At 48.2% G+C, this 12,690-nt stretch overlaps 1 protein-coding gene across 1 annotated transcript in view; it reads right to left on the bottom strand.

Annotated features, from left to right (window-relative positions):
- CDC42EP5 (CDC42 effector protein 5) overlaps positions 1 to 897 on the bottom strand; it is a 1,303-nt gene extending 406 nt beyond the window's left edge. The window contains exon 1 of the mRNA XM_025051573.1: positions 1 to 897. This exon is cut by the window's left edge and continues 406 nt beyond it. Coding sequence (XP_024907341.1) covers positions 1 to 255 — 255 coding nt within the window. The 5' untranslated portion in view covers positions 256 to 897.
- Between the last annotated feature and the right edge of the window lie 11,793 nt (positions 898 to 12,690).

The raw sequence follows: 12,690 nt of genomic DNA, 5'->3' as shown, positions 1-12,690 counted from the left end.
GCGGAGGGCTGGCGGCGGAGGCTGCGGCATGGCGGGCGGGGGCGCGGAGCGCGGAGCCCCCGCGGGAGGTGCCCTGGGCTCCGGGGGCGGCCCCCCTCCGTGACGACTCAGGAACGATGTGTCCCCAAAGGCGTCGCCACCTCGCCCCACGTGCAGTGTGTGCCGGAAGTCTCCGAGTGGCGCGGAGATGGAGAGGGCGCCGCGCTCCGGCCGCTTCTTGGGCTGCGCGGGGCCCAGCTGCTTCAGCACCGGCATCTGCGGGGTGGAGGCGAGTCAGCGCGGCCTCCAGCTGGAGGGAGCGCCCTACGCTTGCTGCGACTCTAGCCGGAGGCCTAGCTAGTCATTTCCAGGACACCTTCCATAGAGAGAGGCTGATGGTGTGGGATGACTACCATTTTACACGGGGACAAACTGAGGTTCCCAGAGGCCCCGAGGTCGCAACTGCTTGATTCACATCTCAGACTCAAATCTAGATCTGCCCATGACCACCACGCGGTGCTGCTGACTCCACTAAGAACTAACATTCAAGCTTCGCAGAGGCCAGGCAACAAGCAACCCTCCGGAGTGCTTCCCAACTTGGCAGAAACTCCGGCTCCTCTCACAGGGCGACTCCTGAAGACCGGGCTGGCTGCGGCCAATGGGTGCAGCAGGCACAGTGCCTAGGGCCCACACACTTCCAGAGGTTCGCAAAAATGTGGAAATGTTTGAACTTACTTCTAAATGCCTGGATTATATTTGTCTTTATACCAACGCAGATGTAACAGGATTTCATATATACAAAAGGGCCCATTAAGGCTTTGTCTAGAGAGCACATCTGTCACTCCACAGGCCTGCCGGAAGACCCCAACTGGGGAGGTTCTGGGTGGGCCTGGGAGTCGTGTACAGGCACAGGGTGTCCTAACTGTAATTATCTGACTTTGAAAGACAATATAACGTCTCACTTTTTGCAAGATGATAATGATGATGATGATGATGATGATGATGATGATGGAAATTTCTCTATGTTAAAAAATAGCAAAATGGCATCAATTTGAAGCTGGTAGCTTGTAAACTGTAAACTAAATAGGTCCCCTCTTGCTACTGTGGTAAAGAGCAACGCCTGTTAACCTTTGCTCGCATCCCAAAACCAGGCTGTTTTTATGAAATTCTAGGAGGGACTTTGATGACCTTGTAATAATAGTCACTGTTATTATAATGAAAGATCTTTCTGTTTGAATTCAGTCCCCACCCTTTGCCAGCTGTATGAATTTGGAAAAATTACATGTTCTCTGCTTCCTATCTGTAAAATGGGTAAAGTAGCACTAGCTTCCTTGCAGGGCACATAGAAAAGGTCAATCAAAGAAAACTAATACTGCTAATCAGTTGGTAGTGCTAGTGGGGGGGGGGCGCGAGGAACAGGTGCAGTATGTGTCCCTAAACCACAGTGGAACAAAATTTAGATTTGATAAAATCCTGGACGAAGGCAAAACAGCCAGCATTGTTCTTTTAGTAACAAGCACCCTGGCAATATCAGTGGTCATGTGGAAAAAAAGTCAAAAGGATTTAAAATAATTGTACATGGATATGTTGTGAGAATTGCCCTCTATCCTACCCAAAGACCCAACCTAGATGAATAGATGTTTTTTCAACCTGGCACATGATCATCTCTCTTTCCCCTCTGCCCTCTGGGTAAGGGGGAAAAATTGTATGAAGCAAGACTTAGTCTTATAACATGCTAGGTAGGCACTTGGATATTTTTAATTCTAAACTTAAAAAAAAAAATTCCGACTTCCGCTCATTATTGAATCTCAATTCACAGTTTGAAATAAAACATCTTCTCCTAGTGCCATTTTTACTCTTAAGTGAGTTATAGGTGAAAAGAGCAGAACTCAGAAAGCCAACTGTCCAGGTTTGGCTCTGCCTGTGACCATTACTGTGTGGCTTGGGGCAAGTTACTTTACCTCTCTGGCATCATTTTTCTCATCTAGAAAATGGAATGATGCCTGTATGATACCTTGCTGTCTCTGCAAGAACAAGTGAGATGTTGCCCATGAAAGTCTTAGCACAGTACCCAGCACACAGCAAATGCTCAGTGGAGTCTCACCTTAGATCATTCTTCCATGCCCCAGACGAGACACTCAGAGAATGTGATTTGTCACAGTTCACAAAAACCAGCTCTGTGGGACTCCAGAGCCCAGAATTCTGCTTCTGCTGACTGCTGCCCCTGGAATGGATGCCTCCTGGGCTGCTCAGCCACTGCTTCTCCCTGCAAAGCCCTAGCTCGCCCCTCATCCCATCCTCCTATTGCCCCACCAGGCGACCTAACTGCCATTTTCCAGCACCTGGCAGCACATTAAGGTCCTGGTTTCTGATGTCTAACACGCCTGGGCTGCCATTTCCTTTCTGTGGGACCCTGAACTTACTTCCTCAAGCTTAAACCTCAGTTTACTCTGATGAATAATGGGAATCAGAATGCCCATGTGCTAGGGCTGTTCACAGCATACATTCATGATGCTGACGTTTTATATCCTGAGCACTTATTCTGGTCCAAGCTGGCGCCTACTTGCTTCACACAGATGAACAAAGTCATGTAATCCTCAGAACAACCCAAAGATGGGGAGACCATGGTTATAATGTCTATTGGACAGACACGGAGTCTGGGACACAGAGAGGTGAAGTGACTTGCCCTGGGTCACACAGTAGCAAATGTTGGATGCGGGACTTGGTAGGACCAGCTGCATGCATCCCATGGAAAAGATGTTTTTATTTGATGTAAAGGCCAGGATTTCCTACACCCATGACCATGTTTGTTGGGTTTTCTTTCTTTTCTTTTTTATTCACTCCAGATTAAAACAATGAAACAAAAAAATTTTTTTTGTTCGTTTGTTTTTTTAAATGCCACCTCTTCTCCTGCCAGCTCTGAGACCTTGGGGCAAGTCAGTCCATTTCTGTGAGACTCTCATCCTCTTAAAGAGAGGCCCTAATCACCCTTGAGTAGAGTTCTGTGCTCAATACAATGAGGTCATGCTCAGAAAAAGTCCCTTCACTTAGCCAAGGTTCCTACAGAGAGGCCGTTGTCTGTGACAAACGTGAAGCAGGCCTGTGGCAAGAGCGAGGATGGGACCAGGCCGCCTCCCCAACCCCCCATCACCCCTACCCACCCCCGTACCCGGGGCTGAGGCCTTCCTCCCTCTCTCATCCGCCCCCTCCTCTTCCTGCACGCTACAGCTGCAGGGGCGGGGTATGGGGGCGGGGGTTGGAGGGGCACAGCTGGTTCTCCGGTGTCCCCTCCTGAACCCAGTCCCGCCAAGACGGAAATAACCCGCTCCAGATACGGCCTGACTGGTTCTCAGCCCCATGGGAGAAGCGGCAAGGGGCGGTGGGGAACCCTGGATGGAGAGACCCAGGCCCTGGGGGATGCAGTGTGTGCCTCCTGAGGCCACGTGGCTGCGCAGGGCGCGGGCTTCAGCGGCCGTGGTCTCTACCGCCGTCGGTCCTGCTTTCCTGCGGACCTGACTGGGAACCCCGACCCACTCCTGCCTCTCAATTACCTCGCGGTTCTCGCTGAGCGGGGCCGGCGCGCTCTGGCTCGGCTCAAGTTGGGACCCGCTGTCCTGTGTTCGGAGCCTGCCTCGGCCTCCTGGTCCCAGGCCCGCGCCTTTTTCCTCCTTCCTCCGGGCCGAATCTCACCTGGCAAAGGAAGTATTCTGCGGAACCTGGAAGGGGACCAGGAACCAGGCATCTGGGTCCGCGGTACCACCTCCTTCCGCCCCCTCCTCTCTCAGGCCTCAGGAGTGCTGACTTCCAGCTCTTACTCCTCAGCCTAGGAGTCAAGGGTCCTGGTCCCTCCCCGGCTCAGACCCAGGAGTCCGGGCCCCACCCCTGGCATTGGTCCCTTCTGTACCTGCACCGGGACTGAAATGTCAGCCCCTCTCGGGGGCCATAGTAGGAGCCCAAACGGGCGCAGAGTCACCGCCCAGTCCAGTTCAGTCCGTCCGGGGCAGACAGGGTTAAGGTGCAGGCCCCGCCCAGTCTTCCTTATCCCCCAAAAGTTTGCCTCTAGGATTTAAAGGACTAGAAAGCAGTGGAAGAAAAGCTGAGGCCCCTCGGGGCTGAGTGTGGGGGTGGGAGGAGGCCGGGACTGGGAGTGCACAGAGGACACAGAGCGGGTGGGGGATGTACGGGGCGCGCCCCCAGCCCGGCCCCTCCCCCTGCCCAGCTAGGAATTTCCTGAAACTGGGGAAGTCTGGCTGTTTGAAAGAGTAATTTCTTCCAGATTGCAGCTGTTGGGGGAGTGTGTGTGTGTGGAGAGGAGAGAGAGCAAGAGAAAGAGAGACAGAGACAGAGACGAGACCGAGACAGAGCAATAGATAAGGTTAGCCAGTGCGACTGGCAGGAGGATGGAGGTGGCCATCCAGGAGGCAGCTCCCACACTACTGTGGAGACTTCCCTGGCTGAATGTCCCTCCCCAAAGCTATTCATCCACAGACAGGTCAATACATCACTGAGCGCCTGTGCCTCGCGTGACAAGAGGGTCAAATTTGGGTGTTAGAAACATCCCTCAGGGGCAGGTTTGAGGGAGGGCCTGACATGGAGGAAGCAGAGTCCGGGGCTTCGGGGCTTCGTTGTGACCTGGGTTGGGTTGTGGGGCTAGAGAGGACAGAGTCAGTTTAACTGATAACAAGGAAGTGCGGCTTGAACAACTCTGGAGGGAGGAGTGGGAGTTTATGAAGCCAGGAAAGGAGGAAAACAATTCAGAACAGGCTAGGAGGCCAGGTGGAGCAGAGGGCACTGAGGCATGGGGTGGCATGTTGTTTGCCTGGTTTTCTTGGAGAGATCAGCTTGAAAGCCACTGGACTTAGGCTTTGTCCTGGAGGCTGTGGGGACCAAGCAAGGCAGGGTATGAACAGGAATAATGGGGCTCAGAGCCAGGTAGTGAAATGTTCCCCCAGGTTCCACGTGGGGGACGGCTGGAACAAGGTTTGGACTCGCATCAGAGCAGGATTTAAGGGTGGGTAGTAGTCACTCAAAACTCAGTAACCAAGATAATATATTTAAGAAACAGATTCTTGTTAACTATTTTTACTGATGTTAAATTCATATGACATAAGATTAACAATTTTGAGGTGGCATTTGGTGCATTCCCAGTCTTGTGCAGCCATCACCTCTATCTAGTTCCAGAACATTTTCATCACCCCAAAAGGAAACCCCATACCCATTAGCAGTCACGCCCCATCCTGCCCCCTGCTCCCCCGGTCTCCTGGCAACTATTAACCTATTTTCTGTCTCTATGGATTTGCTTGTTCTGGACATTTCATATACATGAATTCATCTGATATGTGGCCTTTTGTGTCTGGTTCCTTTTACTCAGCCTCACGTTTTTCAAGATTCATTATGTTGTAGCACGTGTCAGTGCTTCATTCTTTCTATGGCTGAATAATATTTTATTGTATGGTTAGAACGCATTTTGTTTAAGATAAATAATATTTAAATGCAATATCTTTTAAAAGTGCAAAAAATGCCGTAATGAACAAAATATCAAAACTTCAGATGAAGACAGGATTAGGGTTATGATGAACTGTATTAGAGCCTGAGGCAAAAGGAAAAATCAGTCACACGGATCCTGTGATCCTGTCTTTGTTGAAACTTGATACTTTGTTCCTCATAGATGCGTTATTTATTTATTTTTGTTGCATTTATTCATTTGCTGCATTACAATGGTGTGGATTGTAGTGACTGAATCTTTGGTGCTTCCTTGAATGATTTTTGCTATGCCCTAGAACCCCAGGAGGGGGCCTGAGTTGGAGTGGGGGCCCAAGGATGAAGAAGAAGGTTCAGACCAAAAGGGTTTTGGGAGGCAAGTTCCCTCGGACTTTGGAACTGAAAGGGATGGGGTTGCCAGAGAGAGGAGCCAAGGATGATGCTAATAGTTTCCCATCACTTCCATAACAGGTGACCACAACTCGTGTGGTTTTCAACCACTCACATTTACTATCTCGCAGTTTCTGTAGGGCAGAGTTTGAGTGGGTCCTGTGGGTCTCTTGGGGTCAAAATCAAGGTGTCAGCAGGGCTGCGCCCTTACTTGGGAGAGTCCTCTCCCTAGCTCATTCAGGTGTTGGCTGAATTCAATTCCTGGTGGTAATAGGACTGGACTACTTCACTCTTGCTGGTTTTCAGCTGGGGTTGGTCTGTTCCAGAGTCTGCCTGCATCCTTCTCTTTCATTCCATGTGGCTCTCCACCCACAATGGCGGGCTGAGTCTCTCTGATGCTTGAAATCTCCCTGATTTGCGGATCTGCTCCATTACCCCTGCATCCAGCCAGAGAAAATGCTCAGCTTTTAGGACTCATGTGATTAGATTGAGCCCACCTGGATAATAGGTGTATCAGTCAGGATTCTCCAGGGAGGCAGAACTAGTGGGAGACATACATGTATACATGTATTTCCATATATATTATTAAGATATAGAATGAAGATGTCTATCTAGTTAAGATATATCTAGTATATATAAAAATATGAACTTTTACTGATTGCCAAGTGATACATGTACATATCTATTTTATCTTTCTCTCTATATATGTATACACATATACATATGTATGTATGTATGTATGTATGCATGTATTTGATAATGGATATGTATTTGCGTCCTGCTTGGTAATCAGTAAAAGTTTTCTATAACTATAGATACATAAAGATATGTATGTATATGTACATGTATGTATCTAATTTATTTCAAGGAGTTGGATTTTGCAGTGCTAGGTGCTGGCAAGACTAGAATCTGTAGGGCAGACTGGAAACCCTCAGTCAGGCAGGAGAGAATGCTGCAGTCTTGAGAAAGAATTGCTTCTTCCTCAGGGAAACCTCCACTTTGCTCTGCAGGCCTTTGACTGACTGGATGAGGCCCAACCACACTCTCAAGGGAAATTTAATTTAGAGTAGACTGACTGTACGTGTTAACCACACCTACAAAATACCTCCACAGCAACACCTGGATTCATGTGAGGTTGAAAGACCAGAGACTACAGCCCAGCCAAGCAGACACATAAAATTAACCATCATGCTGTGACCAACTCGAAATTATTAATAATTCTAAACAAGGGACCTCACATTTTCATTTGCAATGCAACCCCCCCCCCCAATTATGTATCCAGTTCTGGATTGAAGCATGCAGGAAGAGCAGGAAGAGCAGAGGCCTGGGAGGATGCATCTGAGCAGGGTGGCATTTGAGAGATAAGAAGAGGAAAAGGACCTAGGCAAGGTCCTGGCAGCACTTAGAGAAAAAGGAGGAGGAGAGATATGGTTCCAGAAGCTCAGGGAGGATTCAAGGACCCCCTCTTTATAGTCTCAAATGCAGGCCAAGTAGGATAAAAAGATTCACTGGACTTAGTAACATCCCAGATGTTACTGATGGCCTGAGTGAGAGCTTTCCAAAGTGACCTGGACAGGCAGAAGTCAGATTGCAGTGGGTGATGTGTGTGTGTGTGTGTGTGTGTGTGTGTGTGTGTGTGTGTGTGTGTTGTAGGTGAAGTGCAGAGAAATCAGTGGGTAACGGGGAGAGAGACATGGTATGTTTGGAGGGAGAGGTGGGACTCAGAGAGTTTTGTTTCTTTGGTTGGTTTAGACACATTTGTTATAATTTTGTTTATTTTTTGAGAGGAAAAAACTGAACTAATAAGGTTTTAGTAACTTTCTCCAATTCATATGTCCTCTGAAATTAGTTTGGGGTGCACACCTCCCAAACTAACCAGGTTCTCACAAACTCACAAACCAGCATTTTTCCATCCTGCTGTCATCATTTGGAATGGACTATCTGCCGTGGGGGCATTCTGTGCACTGCTGGGTGGTCTGTGGCATCTCTGGGCTCCACCCTCCAGATGCCAGTAACACTGCACACTCCCACTCATATGTGACAACCAACAATATTTCCAAATGTCCCTGTCGGAGTATTGCCCCTGGGTAAGAGCCACTGACCTAGATGGTGCTCAAAGAAAACATATCTTACATACACAAATGAACTTCTGTGGATGATTGTAGATTACCACATTTTTTTTTTTTTTTTTTACTTAGCAGTTTCTTTTGGGACTCAATCATTGTTACTACATGTAAATTTTAAAAGGAGACTTGAGCCTATTTCAGCATTTTAAAAAAGGTATATAATAATAATATCTAAATTTATTGAGTGCTTAGAATCTTCTAGGAGGTGTTCTAAGCCTTTTCCATATGTAAGCTCATTTAATTCTTGCAATAACTCTGTGGGGAGGGAGGTTGATATTATTATCCTCATTTTACAGATGGGAAAACTGAGACATAGAGAGTTTTTCTTCATTTTTAAAGTTTATTTACTTTAATTTTTAGGTGACTTAGCTAATGCATTGGCATCAGGCAGGCTTGGCTTTGGTTCCTTGCCACATGGCCCAAGGCACGTCGCTTTTCAACTCTTAGCATAAGTTTCTTCACGTATGTCAGATGTCCAAGCGTCCTCACAGCAATTCCCACAATCATTCGTGAAAGCAGCAATTGTTACTGACCACAGGCAGTTTATTGAGCTGTGTCCAGGCATATGATGGTGGTTATACCGGTGTTAATAGCAGCAACAACTCACAGCCCTGACTGAGTGCTAGCTGTGTCAGGCACCTCACAGGTATAAATTAGTTTCTCACCAAAAACCTGTGAAGTAGGTACTGGTATGATCATTCTATAGATGACAGAATAGAAGCACGTGGGTGGCTTTCTCTAAGTTACACAGTTGACAAGAGGCACAATATGACAACCTCTGACCTTCAGTCCTCCAAACATCTCTACAAAGCCAGTGCCATTATCACTGCCTTTTTATAGAAAAGCTAAGTGAGCCTCAAAAATGCCAAATGATGTCTCAAGGACACAGAGCTAGCAAGAGGCACTTATAGATTAGAAACCAGTTTGGCGTGACCCCAATTTGTTATGTTTTGGTCACGCCCAATGGCTGGCATCTTGAGCGTCATCTGGGAAGAGACACTCTGAAGTAAACAGGGGAGAACTAGTCTTCTAGGACACCATCCAGTCCCTGCCGTCGCGATGTTGCATGTGGGGTCCTCATACGGAGCTTCCGGATTCTATCCGTATTCGAGATCCACGGATGGTGAGGAGAGTCTGGATTAATGTCAGCTACTGCAATCCCCTAGTATTTTTCCAGTTTATCCTTCTGCTCTATAGATGACAGTGCTTTTTCCTAGACCCCTGAGTAGAGACTATATAGGACGACCAAAGATGGGGGCTTAGCTAATGCAAAATTGCCAACTGGGTTATCAGAAACAGTGGAAGCGAGAGTTGCCCCTTCAGACTCTAACCATGGTGCTGAAATTGGGTCCGAATTCAAAGTCCCAGTCAGCACCATGGACAGAGCCGGCAGACACCCCCACCCCCCACCGCACCCCCACCCCCGCCCCTTACCCTCCTGGGGTTGGGTCCTAGTGGGTGAATTAGTGAGGGTGTCTAGATACAGGTCCAGGTGGGTTGGGGACATCCAGAGAAGGAGCCAGAATTTTTCACGAGGCCAGGAAGCTGAACACGTAGATGATGGTCAGCTTGACCACAGTTGTCTGGAGAAGGCACTTTCACTCTACGTGTGGGCAGGCAGAGAGGAAGCCAAAGTGGAATTATCCTGGACTTGGCTTGGTCATAATGTTGTCTTCTCTGCATATGCTGTGAGTGTAACACTGTGAGTATAATGAGGATGCCCTCATAAACTGTCAGGGCCGTGCTGCCTGCTTTACAAACACTTCATCATTCCTTTTTCCTCCCTATTGCAGTGAAGTTCACAAAACATAACATCAACCATTAAACATTTAAAAGTGCACAATTAAGTGGCATTTGATACATTCACAGTCTTGTGTAACCATTGTGTGTGTGTGTGCGCACGCACGTGTGTATGTAATGGAATTGGCTCACACAATTAGGGGGGTTGGTAAATTCAAAATCTGAGGGATGGGCTGGTCACCTAGGAGAGCTGAGGTTGCAGTTCAAGTCCAAAGGCTATCTGCTGGCCGAGTGCCTTCTTCCTCAGGGGAGGTCAGTATTTCATTCTATTCAGATCATCAGCTGATTGGATGAGGCTCACCTACATTATGGAGAGCAATCTGCTTTACTCAAAGTCTGCTGATTTAATACTACCCACAAATACCACTGTAGAAATATCCAGAATAATGTTTGACCACTACGTTGACCCCGATCCAGCCAAGTTCACAGAGAATTAACCGTGACAAGTCCACCTCTTGTCAACTTGGCACACATATGAATCTCCTTACACCACACGTAATCTCCAGATAAAGACAACAACAAGGTCACACTTCCATCTAGCATGATACAACTATCTTGCATACAATGAAAAATGCACTGGCCCTTTCTCCAGAAGAGGATGTAAAATCTTGGTGATGTCTACTCTTCTCCTTGAAATCCCATAACTAAAATACTACAAAGTAAAGTTAACGATACTTAAATTCCATGATATACAATCAATACATCTTAATGTTACATGATATGGGATAAAAGAGGGAAGAAAACAAAGGGAGATACAGATATTGATATAGGCATATTCATGACAAAATAAGGAAGCAATACTCATGGCAACTACAGCCCTCATTTCAGTAACTAGTGCCATGGTTTTAGCTGGTATTAATAATTGCCTTCTTCCACTACCTATTCCATATTCTCTTTGTCCTGGGTAAGCACCTCAGCGGGTCACGCTTCTTTACCTGGTGTAGTGACCCAAGTCTACTTTTCCTCCTGGAGGGTCTGGGCTGCTAGTAGTCCTGCCTGGACTGGATCGTGGTGCTTTTCTCTTGACCTTACTCATAGGACATGGTGAGGAATCTTCTGTGTCCCGGATGCACTCTTCTTCACTTTCACCTCCACCGTCCAATGCCCCCTGGGTGATCAGGACCAAACACCACACCAGTAAGCTAACTCCATTCTTTTGTCTGTCGATTCAGAAGCACAAGGAGCCCAAATGGACAGCCAGCAGTATTCATGTTCACTAGAATAATTATTGCGTCTCCTGGCCCTTGGAAATAAGTCCTCCAGGTGAGCAGAGCATGAGGTCACAGGCACAGGAAGCAAAGATTTTGCTAGTGGGTCACTAGGGGTGATAGTGATGCCATCTCCATTACCACCCCTCTTTCAGCTCAAGAAGGGAGAGGGAGAGAATGCACCCCCTCCCTCTTTTGTTCTCTAAGGGCCTCAGGTTTTTGGGTGGTGCCACCCACATTGGGGAGGGCTGATTTCTTCACTCAGCCCATGGAGTCAAAGCCAATCTCCTCCAGAGACCCCTCCTGGACATGTCCAGAAATAGTGTTTCCCAGCTCTCAAGGTCCCTTAGTCCACTCAGCTGACACATAAAGTAACTGTCACAGATAGACAGTGCGTTTCTCCTAAACTCTGGCCTGTCTGACTCAGACTGAGGTGGACAGGTGGGCACAGATCTCTTAGCAAGGGACAGGGTGCAGAGGCTGCATTTGTAGGAAAGGATTCCTGAGTATTCTATCCCATCTCCCCAAGCAGCTCAGACGGCTGACCAGGTCCATGTCTGCTCAAGTGAAAAGACATCCTGTGACTCAGGCAATGAGGCCGCAGTGGGGAGACACAGTTTAGGGAAAATTAAATAAAAACAAAGCCCTGAACTTTCCTATCTCGGGGGTTTGGTGGGAAGAGGAGATGGGTCCAGGGACAGAAGAGAGGATGTCAGGACCAATCTTTCCTTCTGGATCCTTCAACCTGCAGACACAGGGACCAAGACAAGGTCATGGGATTCAGGGACCATTCTGCCTGGAAGGAAGTCTCTCCTGCTTCAGGGTGCCCAGGCACCACCTGATGGACGAGCCATGTTTAGTACTCCTGGTGGCTCAGCGCGGCCAGTTGGAATGGGGTCTACCTTGCACTCGGCCCCCCAATTTCCTTCAGAGTTGAGGGGAGGATACCAAGAGCCATGGGGGCCCTGAAGTGTAAAGGGAAACCTCACCTGGACCAGATGCGGCAGGAGCTGATGCTCAGACATGGCCACTGAACCCCTGAGACAAAGTGAACACTAAGACAACCAAAACAGTTCTGTCCCATAAACTCTTCTGCACAAGGTACTCACTGCTCTGCTCTTTGCTGGCAGATACCCATGTCCTGGGTGACCCTGGAAACCTCAAGTAGAAGGTGGCACCAAGTTCTCAGGATGACTCTGTGTGGGAGAGAGCCTCTGTACCTGTTTGGATAAGCCATGTTCCAGCCGTCTGCAAATTTGTGTCCTACAGGCATATGCCAGTCTCTCCTTGTCCTCTGTGACCCTATAACATGCCTCCTGCCTCCTCACTGCCCCATCTCCTGAGCAAGAACCCTCTTCTTGAGGTCAGTTTTCAAATGCAAACCAGCCAGTCTTGACTCCGCCCCCCATCTCTTTTCTGAGGCGTTCACACTTGGGGCTACTATCAATCTGCCCTAAACGCTCCAGGACACTCATCAGACAGCTAGCATCATGCCCTCCACCTCAGAGCCACTGAAATGATTAAACAGCGGCTCCTGAGCCTGCTCCCCTGTCCCGCCACCCACCCGTTCCTTCTTCTGCAAACCACATCAAAGCTCCCTCCTCCTGGGAACTGTGAGCGATAAGTTCTTCAACGGCATTGAAGAACTATCTGCATTATCTATGCAGATCGTTACTGTCCCTCCAATTTCCTGCCAACCACTCCTG

This window comes from Pteropus alecto, unplaced genomic scaffold (assembly GCF_000325575.1).
Source record: "Pteropus alecto unplaced genomic scaffold, ASM32557v1 scaffold378, whole genome shotgun sequence".
NCBI lineage: Eukaryota > Metazoa > Chordata > Mammalia > Chiroptera > Pteropodidae > Pteropus > Pteropus alecto.
Note: the sequence above shows the minus strand (reverse complement) of the source record. Positions and strands in the feature narration are given on the sequence as shown.